The sequence below is a fragment of the Rhinoderma darwinii genome, chromosome 2 (genome assembly GCF_050947455.1).
Source record: "Rhinoderma darwinii isolate aRhiDar2 chromosome 2, aRhiDar2.hap1, whole genome shotgun sequence".
Taxonomy (NCBI): Eukaryota; Metazoa; Chordata; class Amphibia; order Anura; family Rhinodermatidae; genus Rhinoderma; species Rhinoderma darwinii.
The window spans coordinates 438,233,249-438,255,672 of record NC_134688.1 but is presented as its reverse complement, the minus strand read 5'-3'; the positions used below and the strand labels follow the sequence as shown (position 1 = coordinate 438,255,672).

The 22,424-nt window shown below is 42.0% G+C and overlaps 1 protein-coding gene across 6 annotated transcripts in view; it reads left to right on the top strand.

The window, feature by feature from the left end:
• Window positions 1–18,587, top strand: part of LOC142743575 (uncharacterized) — a 35,679-nt gene extending 17,092 nt beyond the window's left edge. For 3 of the 6 annotated variants that reach the window (XM_075854461.1, XM_075854460.1, XM_075854463.1), the window contains 4 exons: window positions 3,814–3,924; window positions 5,587–5,776; window positions 14,185–14,228; window positions 16,455–18,587. In XM_075854461.1, the coding sequence (XP_075710576.1) occupies window positions 3,814–3,924; window positions 5,587–5,776; window positions 14,185–14,228; window positions 16,455–16,964 (855 nt within the window). In that variant the 3' untranslated portion in view covers window positions 16,965–18,587. Of the gene's footprint in view, window positions 1–3,813; window positions 3,925–5,586; window positions 5,777–5,854; window positions 6,512–14,184; window positions 14,229–16,209; window positions 16,353–16,454 lie in introns of those variants that run through there. The other 3 variants (XR_012881587.1, XM_075854462.1, XM_075854465.1) reach the window with 3 other exon arrangements.
• Window positions 18,588–22,424: the final 3,837 nt, after the last annotated feature.

Here is a 22,424-nt window from a genome sequence, read left to right as displayed (position 1 = left end):
GCAGGGAATTCTGCCAGCAAAACCGCACCAAATAGTGGCGCAGGTTTCGTGAGGCATGTCCGCTGCGGGAATCCTGCAGGGAAAAAAACGTTTAGACTTGCCCCGGCCGTAGTTTAGGTGACGCATCTCTCTCTTCTGAACGTAGCCCCGCCTCCTGGGATGACGCTGTAGACCATGTGACCGCTGCAGCAGTCACATGGGATGAAACGTCATGACAGGAGGCGGGGCTGCGCTAAGAATAGAGGATCGCGTCACCAGGACTACGGCCGGGGTAAGTCTAAACTTTTTTATAAATTTAAAAAAGTGCCTTTTTTTTCTTCTCATGTATGATTTTTGCGGCAGAACCGCAGCATTTCCGCAACAGAGGAGCAGCGATTCCACAGAATACATTGACACGCTGCGGCTTAAAAAGCCAAAAAGCCACACTGCAGGTCCATTATTTTTGCAGCGTGTGGATGAGATTTGTTCACATCTCATCCCCTCAGCTGCAACTGTAATACGCTGCGGATTCTCCACAATAAAATGTGTTGCATAAAATCCGCAGCGTTCATGCCTAGTGTGTTCCTACCCTAAGGCCGGATTTACACAAGCGTGTGCTTTTTGCACGCGCAAAAAACGTGGCATTTTGCGCTTGCAAAAGGTCCATAACCGCTCCGTGTGTCAGCAGCGTATGATGCGTGGCTGCGTGATTTTCGCGCAGCCGCCATCATTATGACACTCTGTTTGTATGTTTGTAGCACGTGGTGCTTTTATGTTTTCATTCATAGTTTATACTGCTGCGGAAGTGCTGGGCGGGATTTTCACGCACCCATTGACTTCAATGGGTGCGTGATGCTCGAACAATGCACAAATATCGGACATGTCGTGAGTTTTACGCAGCGGACACACGGACACACGCTGCATGAATATCACTGACAGTCTGCACGGCCCCATAGAGTAACATAGGTCCGTGCGAGGCGCGTGAAAATCACGCACGTTGCACGGATGTATTACACGTTCGTCTGAATAAGCCCTAACAATAAGGCCCAGTTCACAGAGTTTTTGGGCCTTGATATTGACTCGGACACTGCGTCAGAATCAGCACCAAACAACTTCCAAAACTGCCTCCCATTGATTTAATCTGAAATCAATGGGAGCCAGTCGCGGAAAAAAGAAAAAGCAGCACGTCCTTTCTTGCCGCGGTTCCGCCTCTGACCTGCCATCGAAATCAATGGGGGGCAGAAAATGCATTTTTCGCTGCGTTTTCTGTCTGCTGTCCTCAATCGCCGTGGGCAAAAAACGCGGCAAGATAGTGTGGGCAGGTCAAAATCTGCCTCAAAATTCGGTGCGCGGTTCCAGGCGGTCACCGGTGCGCATGCGCGGGAGTTTGTGGGTGCGCGTGATCGGTCGCACGGGCGGCGGTGTTTGACGGCCCCCATGCTACCCAGGGCCACCATCAGGGGGGGTATTAGGGGTACTGATGTGAGAGGCCCGGCCAAACCTAATTGAAAGGGGGGCCCGCAGCTCATGACATTCTTTTGGTGAAAAAAACGGGCCCCATTGCAGGGGCCTGTTTTTTTTCTACTAAAGGCATGTCGCGGCAGTTTGCCGGGCCCCCCTTTCAATTAGGTTTGGCCGGGCCTCTCACATCAGTACCCATAATACCCCCCCTGATGGCGGCCCTGGGTACCATGATATAGTGCTGGACGGAGTACCGTTAACAGGCGGTGCCACGGTAGGGGGGCCCAGAATATTTAGCTGTAGGGGGCCCTGAAATTCCTGATGGCGGCCCTGCACGCACCCATTGAAGTCACACGGAGCTGTTAAGTGCCTTTTGCGCACGCTCATGTAAATCCGCCCTTAAGGAGGTTTTACAAAGGACGATTATCGGGCAGACGAGCGTTCACGGGTTCCCAACAATTGCCCTGTGTAAACAGGGAAATGATCAGCAGATCTGCTGGTCGAATTGTTTTAAAAAAGTGAAATATTATGGTTGTCGGCAGCGCGTCTCCCTGTGTAAACCGACATGATAATGTATGGGGACGAGCGATCGGAGTAACGACCGCTCGTCCCCAACCATAGCTCCGTGTGACGATGTCTCGTTGATCGGCGCTCGCTGCACCGGCCGCTTATCGGCCGGTGTAAAAGGGCCTTTAATCTACATTAAAAACACATCCTTAAGGGTACATACTCATTACAAAGTTTGTAATAAGTAAAGCACTGTATTCTCCCCTAGAAGCAATGCTTCTATAGGAGAATAGCTCTATAATACGACATGTGCATGGCTATAATTTAAAATTTATTTTTTTAGTGAATCCGTGAGAAAAAACCTCTGTATGCCTCCATATAAAATCAGAGGAACAAGAAGGTACATTAAGGGCAGCTGTATTGTAGGTGCATTATAATGGATCCATACAACATGGATTGATAATATGGCCATATGCATGAAACCTGAAAAGCTCAAGGCCCACAATGCGTATTATGTGCGGTTTTGTTACGCAGATTTGCATGCGGCAAATTCACAGTGTAATACAGTACCAGCATAGTCAATGAGATTCCAGGAAATCTCATGTACACGCTGCAATTTTTTTCTGGACGGAAATTGACCTGCGGTGCGTTTTATAGAATGTGCAGCAGGTCAATTTATCTTGCGTTTCTGCTTGTGAATTGTATCTGCCTGGTGCTGTGGAAAATCGCACCAAAATCTGCAGCAGGAAAAGGTGCTGAAAAACGCATCATAATGTAAAAACCGCATCGAAAAACACACGATTAGGTTTAATTTCCTGTGTATTACTGCGGTTTTGGTGCATATTTTCTGCAGTAGAATACACAACGTGTGCATGTAGCCTAAAGGTTTTCCTTCCAGTCAGATGAATAAACTATTTATTCAATATCAGAGCATTCATTTGATCAGGGTATGAATGCAGACATTCTACTACATTAAAAAAAATGTTTGCATTGCCCCATACAGCAAAGTTTTGATGTCTGTTGAAAAACTAGCAATAGCAGTGACTAGTCAAAAAAACTAAATGTTTTACTACTTGCAAAAAATGTATTTTTGTGTTACCATATTCTGAGAGTCAAATATTTTATATTTGCGGCATTCACCATGCGGGTTAATTGTTTTTGAGAGTCATAACTTTAATTTTGCCATCGACTGAGCTGTTCTAGGACTTTTTTTTGTTGATGTTTCTATTGGTACCATTTTGAAGTATAAACAACTCTTTAATCACTTTTTATTGTGTGTTTTTGGTAGTCGGGGTGAGCAAAAAACAGGAACTTTGGCTTTGTTTTTATTTTATCTTTTTTAATGCCATTCACTGTGCAGGTTAAATAACATGAACATTTTATAGTTCGGTCGTAACGCACACGGCAATACCAATTATGCGTGCTTTTTTAACATAGTAAAGCATTTTTTAATGGGGAAACTTTTTGAGGTTATTATTCTCTTTAATATTTTATTAATATTTTTTTAATTTTTTTTTTATCCCTCCATGAGATTAGACTATGCTATTGGTTGATCAATCATAAAATACACTGCAATACTTCAGTATTACAGTGTATTATGCCTGTCAGCGTAACGCTGACAAGCATTCTATTAGGCCCTGCCTCATTAGACCCTTGACTTCCATGACAACTCTTCGGCACCCGGCCATTGCATCTCGGGTGAAGCCCCTCCCTCTGTCTAACCACTTAGATGCCGCTGCCAGCATTGACCGGGGCATCTAAGGGGTTAAACGTCCAGGATCGGAGTTAGCTATTTAGATAAAATTGATTACCTGTTTATCACAAGTTGTAGTGGAGTACTTGATATTCCTTTTTCTCTTGCTCTAGGAAATGAGCAGTCTCGAGCACTTCAATAAAGCCATAGCTGAAATGAAGGACCAACAGCATCAGTACCAAAACTTTTTGTTGCAGCAATTGCATGAACACAAGGAGCCAAAGGTCTGAACAATACAGTGATACATGTCTAAGTTTTTGATCACAGGAGAATCCAATGTGGGGAATTGGCAGTATAAATAAGCAGAATCACAACAAATAATTTTGAATCACTGGATATTCTTGATCTGTTAAACGGATGTCTGCGACAGATACCATATGTTAGCATCCATCACCCATAGACCAATATGTGACTAATATGTATAATAGTATTTTTTTACAGACTACCACAGAATGAAATAGCGTCGTTTACTAAATTGCTAAATGTTTTGCGGTAAACTGACTGACACACCATCTGGCTAATGGACTTGTATGGAGGCGTTTAACGTGCACGTCGGAAATTATCCAGATGTACATGCTGTAGGGTTGGATAGGTAATAAATGTGCTTTTCAGGAAAACCCCTAGTATATGAAAATGGGGCTTCTAAACTAGACACCCCTTTAGCCAACGTAGCCAACCTCGGACGTGAAAAACAACAGTGTGGGACACATTATCACGCAGACCCATAGACTAGAGTATATGGAGGGATGCGTAAAGAAAAAAAATAGGACATGTCCTATCTTTTCACGGACCCTTCACACACTCCGTCGAAATAACGGTCGTGTGAACGGCCTCATTGAAGTACACGAGTCCTTGTGACGGCCGTTGTTTTAACGGCCGTCACTCTGACGAGATACACTCATCTGAATGAGTCCATAGTATCTGACCTCTAAATCAAGTACTATTGATTCATGCCCATATCTGTGGCCACCTTAAGTGATGGCATCCCTCTGAGCTCTGGTAGTATGCTTTATATCATGGATCCCCAGAGCATACAAAGTCATATGGTTTAAGCCTTTTAATAAACATAAAGAGGATTTAAGCCATAGTTTGGTAATTATGTTTACATAGTAGCATTTTTCCAGCATGTACAATCAATAAGGGTAAATTAAGACGTACCGTAAATATCTGGTGAAAATTTCCGGCGAATCCACTGCAAAATCTGTATGTTACACATGCAGATTTTGCTATAAAATTTGTTGTGGATTTAACTTCTCTCAATAATAGGAGTAAAACGTACAGTGTCCACAACAGGTCAGCAGGTCCATTTCCATGCAGAAAAATTCTACACTAAATGAACGCAACGCAGGTTAATTTACAGATGTCGTATCTGTATCTTGATACAGAGTGTAAAGTTCCTTTATCTTGACTTTTTCAATAACTTTCCAATGGCTTTTGTTGTGTGATATCACGCTGCAGCAACTTATCAGAATCAAGATAAAGATGGCTACATCTGTATATGGAGGAAATTTGTTCAAATCTCATCTACATGGCTGGTACTGTATTCCACTACATGTGCATGTACCCTAATAATGGTACAGTTTTACCAACAGTTTCTGAGATAATAAACCAAAAGTGACACTCCATTATGACTGCATTTCCTGTTGTCACTTTTGCCAAAATAGCTGTCATAACTGCATATAAAATTACATTTATGACATCCTGTAGATATGTCATAAATCTCCTTCAAATACCAAACTTTGGCTATTTCTCTAGATTCTGAATTTTCAGGATTGCTCTGTAATAGGGAAGTTATTTATCTTGGAAGATCCACTTCTCTGGTTACAACCAAGACATAATTATATAATCCACATTTTAGTGTAGCATGCATTTTTCTTGTGCTTCAGGTTATCATTGATTTGGACCCGAAGTCTATGACTGAACATCACAAGCCGGATCAAGAGTTCCAAGGCCAGAAATTCACACAACTAAACCAACAGCAACAAATCAAAGTTTCTGAAAAGTCCAACCAGATGGAAAATTTCACGAAGAATACAGAGATGCAAACTACACTTTTCTGTCAGCCACGGAATTACAGTGAGTCTTTTTCATGTCTTACTGATGTTTGATGGATTTTATTACTTAAGATCACATTTATAACAATTTTGTTTGCAGAATGTGAACTGGGAGCTCTGCGGTTATCACGACTGACCTCCTCAGTTCCCTGAGCTAGTCACTGAATCCATTACTCCTTATTACCACCAGTCACATAAACCAGCATCACATTGAGTTTAGAACAGGTGTCTCAAACTCGGCCGGGTAAGTGGGCCGCATATAGAAAAAATGGGAAGTTGACGGGCCGCATTACTTTCAAATTTGATACAACACAAAATTATTGTTAATAAATTATTTATTTGAACTACTATAACACTATATTACTAGAATAATAATAATACTACATTACTATAAAATTAATACTACATTACTATAATAATACCGCTAGGTTTAAAATTTGAGATATTTCTCCACATGCTTATTTCGACAATCCAGTTTTCCAGCTTAAGTGTCGCTAAATGCAGTCCGGCGTCTCAGTTGGCAGCGTTTGGCAGACACACATGTCAAGATTGGGCAGCCCCTTTTTAGATAGTGCCGCAGTGCCCTCTGTGGATGCTGCCGCAGTGCCCTCTGTGGATGCTGCCGCTGTTCCCTCTGTGGATGCTGCCGCTGTTCCCTCTGTGGATGCTGCCGCTGTGCCCTCTGTGGATGCTGCCGCAGTGCCCTTTGTGGATGTAAATAATTGTATTGCCCATAAAATAACAAATCAGAAGCATCTTATTAGAACTCTACTTTGTGTAGTTCCTCTGTTATTCCTCCTAGAAATTTATGAAAAAATTGACAACCGGGTGTTACCAGTTGGGGGTGTGTCCCTACACAGACTGACACTGTCCAATCAGTGCTGACAGAGAGAGACTTTTTAGGGACACCCCCTTTCCCAGAGGAATGGTAGCACCCAGTTGTCAATTTATTCATACATTTCTAGGAGGGATAACAACGTAACAGCACAACACAGAGTTCTAAGAAAATATGTTCCAGAATTATTTTCATGGTAAATACAAGTATTTACTAAAGTAATGACTACTAAGACATATACATATCTATAAAGAACCTAAATAATACTACTGTACACTGCACATATTGCTGAAATTATAAGGTGACCACATAACAATAGAAGTACTATACCACACCAACATAATATTGTCATAGAGTATAAGAGATGGTAGTAACTGATAAACTTCAAGGAACATAAAAATGCAGGGTACAAATAGTGCCGCAAAACAAAAAATCATAGAATATTAATTAAAGGGGTTTTCCAGCAACTCACATGTAATGGCCAATCACCTACCGCTGCCAATACAAATCACTTATAAAATTACTCACACTGGAGAATCTGCAGTGTTTTCACGGTTACGACACGGGTCACGTGATGTTGACCCCATCTGATTTTCACTCTTCCAGTAACTTCCCGTTCATTCACTCCCATGCTCCCTTCCAGCCGGTTCAATGTACAGAACATTATTGCTGACGTCATGTACAAGGGGGACCGGATACGCTCTGTGATGGTGCATTATGCGTGGTTTATTGTGAGTCCTCAGCATAGAGGAATGACTCTCTAATCAAGTACCACAGGTCGTGTCTCCAGCCTATGGACAATCAGACGAGTCAGAGGTACAGTCCACAAGACATAAAGTGTTCTCACTGTCCAGTCTCCACAGGGGGTCACCAGGAGGCACCACAGTTATATTCAGCTCAGGTGCAGACCAGCAAACAAAGGTGATCCAATTATCTACCCCATTGTTTTCTCATCCCGGCTGTGGTAATACACATGATAGCACAAAGGACCACAACTCACATACAGACAGTAGAGTCACAAACTAAAGTCATTATAATGATGGTGACTAGAAACTGCCAAGAGGTTCCTCCCCCCCCTGTGAGGGGATATAAGGGCTTGTCCTGGGGAGGATGGAGATCTTCTGGATTTAGACCTTCAGGAGAGCTGAAGCTGAGGCCAGCACTCTGAAGATGTTCCTGTGATCACCTTATTTTGTGTACTGTGTGTTGTTCCTGCATTGAACGCAACTTGTTCCATCAGCTTTGGATGCAATAAACCCTGTTGAAGTTGCCCTGTCGTCACTGGCTCTGTTGATCGTGTATTAACGTAACGAACCCCATGACACGCTCGTGCACACGGCTGTGCCCGTAATTACGGTGCCGATCGACGGCCGCAGGCAGCTGCCCGCATTTTTGGCCTGTGCTCCCATACAAAGCTCCCTTTGCAATTGCCAACCAATGACGTCCCAGATGTGCTCGATGAGAGACACGTCCGAAGACGCTGAAGGCTATGGTAGTACATTTGGGCCATGCAGGCTGCTCACAGTAGCATGAGCAACATGCGACCTGGCATTGTCCTGTTGAAAAACGGCTTCTAGGACACTTCGGAGAAATGGGCGCACCACTGGCTCCACGACCAAATCAGTGAAATGCCGAGCTGTTAGTGTACCTGAAATGAAGGGCAGAGGTGTCCGGCTACCGACAGTATGCCACCCCTTGCCATAATCCCGCAAGAAGGACCGGTGTGACGTTCCCTTGTGAAGGCGTCATGTTGTTGTCCACGTGGTCTCCAGGCCAATCTCCGGCTAACATTGCATTCGAGACAAAAGCGGGACTCATCGCTGAAGAGGATAGACCTCCATTGCAGCCTCCATTGCCATCTTGCTGTACACCATGATAGTCTTTGATAGTGGTGGCATGTGGTCAATAGAACACCTGTACCTGGATGTGTCTTGTAGCCCAATATTGTGCAAAAGCCTTCTGATGGTTTGTGTCGATACTTGTTGCCACCCTAGGCTTGGGATGTGACGTCCAATTTCACTTGCAGTACAGAATGGATCACTACGCTCCATTCTTCCAATTATACGATCCGTCCGTGCAGAGGTTCACCTCCGTGCACCTCTTGCTGTCATTCCCGTTTGTTGTTGTTCCCCCAAACTCCGGGACACGCAACGTTTAACAGTGCTGAGATCTTGACCTAGGCGTGTAGCGATCTGCCAGAGTGATAAACCAAGGTCTCTCAGTTCAAGGATGCTGTCCCTCTCAGTTTGCGACAAGTGGCGATAACTGGCACGTCGATGAACAGGAGGCATCGCACAATCATCCCACACCATATGATCCAATTATTGAGGTTTCATGTTGCAAAAAAACATTGCTTTTAATCTTGATTTTTATGCCCCGCACACATGACAAGGAATTGGAGCTAGGTGCTTGAAAATTTGAGCATTTGCAGATCTCAGCGACTCCTGCTACTTCCTCGATTTGCATAACCTTACGGCTTGCCCTTCTTGGTCCTGCAATTTCAATGTTGAGGAGTGTATGTCGTCTGCTCATGCTTGCTGGACCGCCTTCCTAAACAGGGTGCATAGTTAACCACCAGTGTAAGGACTCGAGATAACCTGTAAGCTTATATGGACAGGGCTCCTACCTAATGTATCTTGTAACTACTGTTCACTTGTCTGCACTACACTGTCTTTTCTAATTGTTACAATGTGTTACTCCAATATTATGCTATGTAAAGCGCTATGGAAGTTAATGCCACTATATAAATAAATAACAATAATAATATGCCTACATATAGTGCCATATAGTACCCACATAATTACTAATGAAAAAGCATAGTGCTATTCATAGATCACACATACTCATGTTTCCACCTGTAGCCCATTCCCCCTTGTTTCCCCCTCACATAATGTACATCCCCTATTCCCGTAATATTCTTGTAGCTCATAGTTGCCTGTCTTCTCCTCTCCTAAGCAACACATACTTCCATGTCCTCATACACCCTGCTCCTAGAGCCACATCCATACCCAATATATTGTATCTACATTTTCTTGTGCAATACAATGCAGTCTAGTGTTTGTGATTAGCTATTTGTCTTAAGGCTGGTTTACATGGGCAGATATGTGCCCATAACAAGCGCCAATTGCCAATAATTAAATATCGATGAGCGCTTGTTTGAAGTCCCTTTACACAGGCCACTGTTTACTGTATGGGGACAAACGATTGTTAATACAATTGTTCGGTCCCATGTATTTTACATAATGTCAGCAACACAAACCGTGTTTACATGGGGAGATGTGCTGCTGAGAACAATGATTTTCAGGACAGCATAAAAGATTAAATCAGCTGTCGAATGCAGGGGCGTCGCTAGCACCAGGCCTTCGGGGCCCAAGCCCCGGATCTTTGGCCTGGTGCCCCGGATCCCCGACGACTGGCACATTCGGGTTGCAGCAGTCGCAATTGCGCCTGAGCCGCGGCCACCCACACTGCATCTGTAAGAGTTACTATAGTAACTGGGGCCTAAGTAATCAAATACACGGGCCCCTGTTACTATAGTAATGACACATACTTACCCGTCTATCTTAGCGAGCGCAGCGGAATTCCTGACGTCTTCTAGCATCATGATGTCAGGACACTGTGCACCGCGGATGACGTCACAACGCTAGATGGTGTTGGGACATCCGCTGCGCCCGGAGCAGAAGAGCAGGTAAGTGAAACATTATGGTCTGCTGGGGTTCTGTATCTAAGCATGCCTTGTGGTAGGCTTGGATACAGGATCTAACAGACTATCACACATGGACCCTGTATCTAAGCCTTCCACAATAGGCTTAGATACAGGGTTCCAGCAGACAGTTATCTTATACACTATAAGATTACTGTCTGCTGGGGTTCTGTATCTAAGCTTGCCTTGTGGCAGGCTTAGATACAGGTTCTAAGACATTATCACACATGGACCCTGTATCCAAGCCTTCCACGTTAGGCTTAGATACAGGGCCCGGCAGACACTAATCTTATACAGTATAAGATTACTGTCTGCTGCGGTCCTGTATCTAAGCTTGCCTTGTGGTAGGCTTAGATACAGGGTCTAACAGACAGTATCACACATGGACCCTGTGTCCAAGCCTTCCACGTTAGGCTTAGATACAGGATCCCGGCAGACAGTAATCTTATACAGTATAAGATTACTGTCTGCTAGGGTCCTGTATCTAAGCATGACTTGTGGTAGGCTTAGAAACAGGGTCTAACAGACAGTATCACGCATGGACCCTGTATCCAAGCCTTTCACGTTGGGCTTAGATACAGGGCCCCGGCAGACAGTAATCTTATACAGTATAACAGTATAAGATTACTGTCTGCTGGGGTACTGTATCTAAGCCTGCCTTGTGGTAGGCTTAGATACAGGGTCTAACAGACAGTATTACACATGGACCCTGTATCTAAGCCTTCCATGTTAGGCTTAGATAAAGGGCCTCAGCAGACAGTAATCTTATACAGTATAAGATTACTGTCTGATGGGGTCCTGTATCTAAGCATGCCTTGTGGTAAGCTTAGATACAGGGTTTAAGACAGTAAGACAGGTTTATGACAGGTCTAACAGACCGTGTCATACATGGACCCGGTATCTAAGCCTACCACATGGTATTATTAGATACATGGCCCATGTCTGATACTGTCTGATGGACCCTGTATCTAAGCTTACCACATGTGTTACTAATGGTTTTTATTTTGTGTCTTTTTACAGGTTTGGTTGTTGGACTACGTCGGATTTGAGGACTACTGCGATCATGGCTTTTTTTTTATCCTCAATAAAATGGTTAATGAGGGTTGTGTCTTTGTATTTTCTTTTAAACTTTATTACTACTGCCTTATTAATAGCTGGTGGCTGATTGACAGTGTCCATTACTAAGGCGGGGCTTAGTGTTAGCCAGTGCAGAGGCTAACACTAACCCCCATTATTAGCCCGGTACTTACCGCCACCAGGGGTATCGGGGGGAGCCGGGTACGATCCAGTACACGACCATCTGTAGTGATGGTTGAGCACTGGGGCGACCGCAGGCTGGTATTATTAGGCTGGGAAAGGCCAAAAACAGTGGCTCTTTCCACACTGGTAATGCTAGCCTGCTGCTGCTGTGTTGTATCTCGCTGTTTATAAAAATTGGGGGGGACCCCATGTCATTTAAAAAAAAAAAACATTTTTAAATAAATAATTGGAAAAAACAACATGGTCCCCCCATTTTTGATAACCAGCCAGATACAACACAGCAGCAGCAGGTAGCATTACCAGGAAGGGACACTGTTTCTGGCCTTTCCCAGTCTATTAACACCAGCCTACGGCGACCCCAGTGCCCAAACATCACTAAAGTTGGTTGGGTACTGGATCGTACCCGGCTCTTCTCGGCACTCCTGGTGGCGGTGGGTACCAGGGTAATAATGGGGGTTAGTGTAGCCTCTGCACCAGCTAACACTAAGCCCCGCCTTAGTAATGGACGCCGTTAATCAGCGGCTATTAATAAGGCGGTAGTAATAAAGTTTGAAAAAAAAATACAAGGACATAAAAAAATATTTTATTGAAATAAACGTCCCACCACACAACCCTCAATAACCATTTTATTGAGAATAAAAAAAGCCGTCATTGAAGTAGTCCTTGAATCCGACGTAGTTCACTGACCGAACCTGTAAAAAAACACAAACACACCAAAAAAATTAGTAACAGCACCGGAGTCGCAATGTCAGCAAGCTGGGCCCTATATCTAATCCTATCATGTGTGATACTATCTGCTGAGCCAGTGTATCTAATCCCATCTATAGCTATAGGCTCAGAGTGCTACAGATATGATATCTCATATATATATATATATATATATATATATATATATATATACACACACACACACACACATACACACGCACATATACATACTCGCACACTTTTTTTGGGGGGTGAACATATGTTAGTACAAGGATACTTACTGCTGGGGTGTCCATGTTTATGGAAGAATAAAATAAAGTACTGTATTTTGGACTATATTGGTCTAAATTGTTTATTTAATTTGAGACATATTTTGGTTTAGTTATTATTTAATTATGGCCCCATGCACACGAACGTGTTTTTGCGGCCGCAATTCCCCCGAAAATCCACGCGAGAATTGCGGCCCCATTCTTTTCTATGGGGCCATGCACACGACCGTAGTTTTTGCGGTCCTTGCACGGCCCGGGAGCCCGGACCGCAGAAAGAACGGGCATGTCTTATTATGGCCCTGTTCTGCGGTCCGGGCTCATTGAAAACAATGGCGGCGGCCATGTGCATGTCCCGCGATTTGCGGGCGGCCTGCGGCTGACAGTCCGCAGCCGGCTGACCCGAAAATCACGGCCGTGCACACGGCTACGGTCGTGTGCATGAGGCCTATGTCTTGTATATGTATTTATTCCTGAAGGTATTATGGGTTCTAATGAATTACTTACTGCTGGGGCCCTGTATCTAAGCCTGTCATGTGTGATACTGTCTGCTGGGCCATGTATCTAAGCCTATCATGTATGACACTGTCTGCTGTACTACCTACAGGGGACTGAATGGCACTATCCACAAGGGGGATGTATGGCAGAGACATAACTTTGCTTGGGGCCCCATAAATGCCAAATTTGTCCCTGAGGGTTAGTACAAGGATACTTACTGCTGGGGCCCTGTATCTAAGGCTACATTTATTCGAGCGGCACAAATTTACGCGCGTAAAAAACGTGTGTAAATCTGGATGTTTGCGTTCTGTTTTTGCATCAGTGTGCTTTGCGTGTGGCCAGTGTTTTTCACGCACTTGCACTTTTTTTTTCAATATAATTGATGCGTGAAACATGGACAGCACACGGATGTCGTCCGTGTGCTGTTCGTGGTTTTCACGCATCCATTGACTTCTTTGGGCAACTTGGTGCGTGAAAAATAACAATATAGGACATGCAGTGAGTTTCACAAAACGGACAATCGCTTCCTGAAAACTCACGCATGTGTGAATAGTCCCATTGTTTCAACGCACAACACACGGATGAGAATCACACTCGTCTGAATGAGCCCTAATCCTATCATGTGTGATACTGTCTGCTGGGGGCATGTATCTAGGCCTATCATGTGTGGTACGGTCTGCTGGACCATGTATCTAAGTCTATCATGTGTGATACGGTCTGCTGGGGCTATGTATCTAAGCCTATGATGTATGACACTGTTTGCTGAGACAATACATCCAATTCTATCCAGCGGTGTAGCTGTAGGAGCCTTAGTCTTATAGATATGCCATCTCCGATATATATGTGAAAAAAATAAAATAAAATGGGGGGGGGATATATGTCTCGGGGCTTGTTCCCCTGATCTTTTAAGACTTTAGCAACGCCCCTGGTTAAATGAGCAATTGCTCATTTGCCAACTGATCGCTGCCTTGTTTACACATGGTGTTTTCTCGATCATTGGCCCGTGTAAATGGCCTTTATTGTAGTGTTCTTTTATGAGATTACTGTATACAGTGCACATGTGACTTTTTAGTAGCTAGTTTACAAGCTTTTTTTTATCAGCTTTGGACTAGGATAATGGCTCTATAACAGAACTTGACATATAGTTTTGTCTATTGCAGGTGAAACAGAGATGCCTGATGATCATTTAAGTGTGAATAAATCGGTAAGATTATTCTTTAAAATACTAGTCAGTGAAGTACAGAAAGCTAGATTAAAAAGTAGTATATACTAACTGGTGAGGTCAGTCATATATACTGCAGCTGAAAAATACGATGTCACTATATAAAGTAACATATTAGATATAGGCGTCATGCACATAACCGCATCTTTGCTTGCACTAATTCAAAAGGAACTTCATTTTTTTTTTTTTTACTGCCAGTGGATAAAATTGTGTCTATGGTCATATAATGGTCACACAGTTGCACGTCTCCCTAGAAGACACAGCTCTGATACACATATTGTAACAGTAATCAGTTCTGCTACTGCGTGTCCAAAACATGACAAGGGTAGATTTGTATCCATTGTAAGTCATGGAAGGTTCATATTGAATAACTTTCTCTATAGAAAGGAAAACATTTATTGGCTGAAACCAGAATACCCCTTTATAAAAAGAGAGATAGCTAGTGATCACTGATAATGATTGAGCTCAATAGACAAATTAATGGGAAAGTAGGGCAGGAGAGTGCAGTGGATAATAGAATATAGAGCAATGAGAGGCCTTGAAGAGAAGAAAAATGTGAGGAACAAAATACCACTTGCTGATGTTGGTCATGGTGATGTGGAGTCTCATTTTTTTATTTACAATGAGGTCTCATCATTAATAGTTATGGCACCCTGGCCATCATAATACACTACTGGCATGTAAAACTGGCAACTAGAAGTGCTACATTGGTTGTTTACAAAGTAATGTTCAATCCCATGTCGATTAAACCCTTAGCATCCAAGCCATTTTTTGTTTTCATTTCCGTTTTACACTCTTCGCCTTCTATGAGTCATAACTTTTTTTATTTTTCCGTCAATGGAGTTGTGTAAAGGCTTGTTTTTTGCGGGAGGAGTTGTAGTTTCTATTGACAGCATTTAAAGTACCATATAATGTACTGGGAATTTTTTTTCTAAGCAGGGCTTAACAGAGGCAGAGTGAAGGCAGTACTCGGGGCCTTTATTAGGCCCCGTGGCTGCCATGACAACTATCAGCGCCCCTTGATCACATTGTTGGGCCGCCGATGAGCTGTTGGAGTGGGGAGCCCCCTCTCTATAACGCCTATGATACTGCGGTCGCGATTGACAGCAGCATTTGAGGAGTTTAATGGTCAGGATCGCTGTTCCTGCCCGTTAGTGCCGGGTGTCAGCTGTAATACACAGCTATCACACACAGTGTATGGAGCGCGCACCATACATTGACCCCTGCACCATGATGTGCACTTACCTCAAGGTGCATTCAGGGGCTAATAGGAATTTTGCCCAAAAGATACAATCAGTAACAATAAACTGAAATGTTTCAATTTTTTTATAAGCCTTGCAGCCCAGAAACGACATATAATTCCAATACTGGCCACAGTTTTATTTATGTATAGAATCAGCTGATTATAAAAGGAGGTGAAATTAAGTTTCACAGCTATTTAATGCAATACGTTTTTAGTACAGGTATCTTTTTACACTGGCTTTGTAGCAAACATATTTTACTGGTGTATGTTATTTCAATGCTATTTTTTTTTTACTTTTACTAGTTCTTTTGTTTTAAGGACACTCCACTCCATACTAGTGGACGGTCCCCAGCGCTGTCATTTTCAATCATAGACACTGAGCGCTGGGGACCGTCCACTAGTATGGGGTGGATTGTTCTTAAAAGAACTAGCCCACTTGACAGTCTGCTCGTACAGGTCACAGAAATGAAAAGGACCGATTGCAGGGGAACGCAGGTAGCTAGAAAGAAAAGAAAACCAGTGCTGCACTCAGAGCTGCAGCGACTGTTAAGAAATACAGCAGGCGTAGATGTCATGGAATGTGACAGGTTCTCTTCAAGTCATAATCTATAAAATGACACTCCTTTAAAACCCAGCCTAATGTTACATTTTGTTCACCCTTGAAATCGAATAATTTAAACAATGGTTGTAAACCGCAGCATGTTTTTATCTATTGCTTAGGCTAGGGCTCTTGAGCAAGTTTAGTGGGGCAATGGTCACCGTAAAATGACTTCCCCCCATGAGGAAACATTGAGGCCACTTGACGGTCACAGTAACCTGCAACTTTACAGCAACTGTTGCTCAACCAAAATTATGCACCCTTTGTAAGTAGCAAGATCCAGACAATAATAATTTGTATTCCCTCATTCTATCATCCTTTTATTGTTTTAATTAATGTACATATTATTTATATTCTTTATTTGTAGGTAGTCAATAGAGGCAAGCAACTTTCTCAGATATTTGGCTGTCATGAATTAGGAGTCGAGTTTTGTAAGTTTTTCTACAGCCGTCTGAACTCCCAGAATCCATCTCATGGTCAGGAAAGACTGGATTGGGGACCCAATCACTTCTGGGATGATGCAATACTGTCAATTTACCATGGTAATTCTTTCGAAAAATACACTGGAGGTGAATGTGTGAGCTCAAAACTGCTTGAAATGACACAAGAGCAAAAACTAACATTTATACCGGCGCTTGACAGTGAAAGGTTTAAATGCGTAAATTCCAAGCATGGACTAGTGGTGGTAGCTGTTACTGGGGTCATTTCTAGCAATAACAATAATTCAGGGGTTTTTAACCAGATATTTGGACTTATTAAATGTCCATGCACAAATAATTACAAAATCAAATCAATGAATCTACATTTTATAGAATACAAATTTCAGGTGCCTCCATTACAATATACCACAGAACAACTGCAGGAATTTAAAGAATAGAGAAACATTTATTGTCCAGTGACTATATAGAATTTTTTTTTGTGTCAGTATGTATGTGTACTATTTGTTCTTACAATACATATAAATTGAGGCATCTAATGTCATAGATTTGGTACCCAAATCGTCACAAGATTTTGGTATAAGTTTACAACTATAAGAATTATTCAGCAAGGAGTTGTATAGAGTTTCATACTAAACATAAGTACTTTTATACCTGGAGGTTTATACCTGAGTACTGCCATTAAGTGCCAAACAATATTTTCACACACTATAGTCATTCAGCAGTAGGAAAAGAAGATAGCGGCACTCACCAGTAGATAAAATACCATCTTACCCTTTTTATAACCGTGTTTTAGGATAATATTGCATTGACTTTTCAGCCAGGACAATGCTCTACTTTCCCTCTGTGAGATATTCATCTCATCAGTCGGGTAAATAATAACCTTAACATCCTGGAAAACTTGATCCTGAAAATGTTTGGGTGGGAAACGATGCTTGAAGTGGGGGATTACATTTTTATTCAGACCACCGAAAAATTCTTCCCATTAATGAGTGTGTTCTGGCAATTTTTTTCTTTCCTCTCCCAATATTTCACAAAAGGGGGATATTAAACTTTTTCTTTTAGTACTTGTAAAGTTAGGACTCAGTCTAAAACTAAGGGGGCCTATGTCAGCCATTCAGCCATTGGGCCTACAGCAATCCATCATTTATTACCTATCCTATGGCTCTTGGGACAACCCCTTTATGGGTGACAACCTCATGGTCTAGTGTGGTAAAGCAGTTAATGGCTATGTCCTATTGGTCTAGGGCGGTGAAGGGGTGTTATTGATGTTCAGGCTGGTTCAAGCAAACTGGGACTCTATTGTCTGGAAGATCAATTAGTGTAAATGTCTATCGGACAACTAAAACGGACATAGGCGCTGTCTGGGCTTCCCCATCCGTGATCGAAGTCCGTGCCGAAATTAAAAAAATTGCTTAAAAATCAAAATAAACACAAAAGGAGTCATATACGTTGCTAAAACAAAGATTTAGGCAACCTGAATAAAGCTTGAACAGCATATGATCAATCCTGTAAAAAAAACTACCTCTGTAGCTGCAATTCCCCCACAACTAGGGGGCGACTCACTGGTTGACATGCACTGGTATTAACATTGAATAAAGTTTACTGCCTGTAATTACATATTTATTTCTGCTTGTATGACATTTCTATTTTCTTCTATTTTAAATTTTCTATTTTGTCTGCTTGAAATCTAAAATTTTTTGAAAAGAAAGGAATTTCTGTAGAGGATTGTAATAAAGCGTTCATAAGTCCACTTTACCTATATTATTAAGGAGAAGACACTCAGGGAATTATTAAACTAAAGAAACATAAAAAATGTATCCAACAAAAATGTATTTCAACTTTGATGTACAGTAATTTACATCATTGTTTTCATCTATGTGAATGTGAATACATTTATTTTGTTGTATTGTAACCAATTTTTTATTTCTAAATAAAACTGTTTTTAAGAATGAAAAATAAAAAAAGTTCATCCTCTGCATACACTACTTTACTTTAGTTCAGGCTCACTTACTGTGGTATTCCTATACAAGACTGACACCTACTGTTTCTAAACGTAAGGCCGCCATCATATTTGTCGCAAGGCCAGACCACAATATTGCCCCCCGTGCCTGCGGCCTTGATAACGACATCATCAAAAGATTGGAGCTCTTTCAGAGCTTTCCTCTGAGGTGTGGTTACATTGTCCCTATTCATGGAGGTGGATAATTGTTTAAACTCATCCACCACCAGTTTGGTGAATATTTCTACTTGAGGGCACACAGACAAGGGGGGAAACCTTGTGGATCTGGGTAGGACAGACGTTGGAAACATACCTGTTGCCTCAACTGTCTGTTCCCGTAGTAGATCCTCCAATGCTTGTAAAACCTCCCTCTCCATTTCGCTGGTGATTTCCAATGGCCCAGAGCCCCTACTGTGCAGTTTTTTTTAGCCCCAATTTGCGAGAGAATAAGTAGAAATATTCACCAAAATGGTGGTGGATGAGTTTAAACAATTATCCACCTCCATGAATAGGGACAATCTAACCACACCTCAGAGGAAAGCTCTGAAAGAGCTCCAATTTTTTGATGATGTCGTTATCAAGGCCGCAGACAAGGGGGGCAAAATTGTGGTCTGGCCTAGCAACAAATATGAAAAAGAGGCATTTAGACAACTGCGGGATAAACATACCTATACAAAGTTATTGAAAAATACAATAAAACAAATAACAAAAAATATTTACAACAAATTAATAAAAATATAAAATAATAAAAATAAAATATAAATAATAAGTGAATACGGTTGTGCAAAAAAAGGGGACATTGCACTAACCAAATTTCTTCACCTACTATACCAGATCGTATCAATTTAAATAATTGAAGGCGATACTGACCACTCTTGCTCTACTTTCCCTCTTTCCCTATTCCTATAAACTCTATGAACAAATAGGTGGTGTACACCAGAGCAAGAAAGGTCATCACAATTTTTAAATTAAGAAATAAAATTGGAGGCTCTCCCTTCATAACTTTCTGAATTAATTCTAGAACTGCTACAATACATTCTCAGCCATAATTTGTATGTGTTTAAGGATACCTTTTACCTTCAGACACAGGGCACTGCCATGGGGGCGGCGTGCACGCCGTCCTGTGCGAACCCGTTTCTCAGATTGTGGTAGAGACAGGTTTTCCAGGGGTAGGGCGCACATGCCGCGGACCATGTACTGTGCTGGCTACGTTACATAGATGACATCCTTTTAGTGTGGCAAGGATCTGAGACTGAGCTGGCAAGTTTCATGCAGTACCTGAATTCCAACCAATTTAATGTCAGATTGACATATACTTTCCACAGACATAAAATCGAATTCTTGGATATACGGATCTTCACTGATCAGGGTGGATATCTCCAAACAGATGTTTTTCGAAAATCTACATCAGTCAATTCATTACTGCATGCCACGTCATCTCACACACGATCCATCATCAAAGCCATCCCGGTTGGCCAATTTCTCAGGATGAGGCGGATCTACTCCACAATTAGTCTTTTCGAACAACAGTCTGAAGATCTGCGGTCTAGATTTGAAGATAGAGGCTATAGTAAAAGGACAATAAAGGCAGGATATACTAGAGCCAAAACAACATCACGTAGTGGCCTATTGAGAAGTAAGCCCCGTAGAAACGGAGATCCTGGTATACGCTTCACAACCACATACAATGGCCAATGGGAGAGAATGAGGGAAATTTTGGAGCGTCACTGGCCTATTTTAAGATCCGAGCCTACTTTGGCCCGCAATCTATCTAAGAGACCTATGATGATGTCCAAGAGAAGTAAGAATCTCAGAGATCTCTTGGTTAAGAGTCACTACATACCCAAAGCCACGAACCCCTTTGGATTACGTGGACCGAAATTAGGTTGTTACCCCTGTGGTGACTGTATATCATGTCCTAACATCAGCAGAGCAACAGACTTCACGTCAGTTGATGGCAAGAAATAGTTTAAAATAAAAGATTACATTTCTTGCAGTACGACCTATGTAATCTATTACGCGGTGTGTGTGGTTGCCCCAAGGTCTACATATTGACCCCCGGACGAAGGCATTTCCTGCCGAAACGCGCGTCGGGTCTGGTGTCTCTGCAGGCTGTGGGAGCATACATACATGGGTAAGCTGTTCTGTGGCCATACATCTGGCTCTTTTCTATGTCATTACAACTATACACATTGATTTTAGGTAGGAATATAGAAACAGCATTACGTCACTTTATGTCAATATATCCATTTATTATATGGTATTCCTTATTTCCCATGTTGCTTCCGCCTGCAGGACATCTGTTTGCACTGCATGGTTCTATTTTTATTCATGTACTTTGTATTTATGTCAAATAAAGCTTTTTTCATATTTCTATTAAATTAAGTGTTAATTGACCTTCATTTATAGGCTAGACTTGGGTTCTCATAGGTCAATGCACCAAGTTGATACTTGGTTTTACATCAAACCATCTGTTTCTGGTCATCAGTTCTAACAATTCGTTTGTTCCTGAATGTACAAATAGGTAATTTCCCAAGGTCTACATAGGCCTGACCTCTAGGGAACTTAGATTACGCACGAGAGAACATGTGTGTGACATTAGAGGAGCCAGTGCAATAGACGATTTTGCTCAATTAAAAACCCTACCAAGGCACTTTAAACTACACCATGGCTGTAACCCTAAGTCCCTAAAAATTAGAGGAATAGATCGTATACACTGTGGCATCAGAGGGGATTATTTCAAAAAGGTCTTGACACAGAGAGAGTGCAGATGGATCGTAAAATTGGACTCAATGGCAAACTCAGCTTTGCCCCATTTTTATAATTATGTATCCTTATCACTAAGCATGTTTTTTAACTATTTTTATGTGTCTTGTATTATATGTCCTATTAGGTATCTGATGTGCCAACTTTTTCCAGCTTGATTGCTCCTACATATGAAAGAAATTTACATGATTTCTACAATATAGAGTCTGAAGGTCGCAGCAAAACCTAGCTCATCCTTGTATTAAGATAGGGATCACCAATATATATGTATACATTTTTTTTATAGCAATTTTTCTATTATATTTGATGACATGGTCTTTTTAGCTCCCTCTCATTCCCATCCTACCTAAAATAAAATGTTTTTTTTTTAGTTTATACACTTCAATATTTACACAGTATGATTGCTATTTTTGTTTGGTATCATTATTGAATGATATGTCTAGTACAGCCACATTCTCTATGGATATCTCATAGCACTTTTTATTTAGTTGAATTTTGAATTAACTTTGTGGAATGACTTGTTATTATAAAAGCCTGTGCACTATCACTATTTTTTTTTCACTTAGTTCCCTTTAAAAATAAGAATAAATCCCCAAGCAATAATTTGTTTTCACTTTTGGCAACATGATTACACATGTAAACACTGTGCGGGAGGTAGCTTTATATAATCATTGTCCTCTATCCTCTCTTTTTAGTCTATATTGCCACTTTTTATACGCAAATACGTATTTTCCTATACATCACCAATACTATTTACGATGCAGCACTTGGTTCTGCACTAATACATACTTTATGAGTAGGTGGGAGGAGCAAGAAAAGGGGCTGGGCTGCTAACATCTTACTTTCTATTCTTTTCTTCAGCTGACCAATGAGGTGCGCACTCCATCAGTGTGTGACTGCTGGTGACGTCCGCCCTGCCCTGCCTCCTACAGTGCACTGCGCATGTCCGGAATTCCTGGTACGCGTCAGGAACCCGGATATGCGCTATGGCACTGGGGGCCGGCAGTAGGTCGTGCCGTGCTTCCGGTTACGCCAACGGACATGCGCCGACCACTCACTGGCGCTCTGTAAACTTTAAACACCTGTGAAATACACTATCTAGGTAGCATTCATGGCAATAAGACACTACATA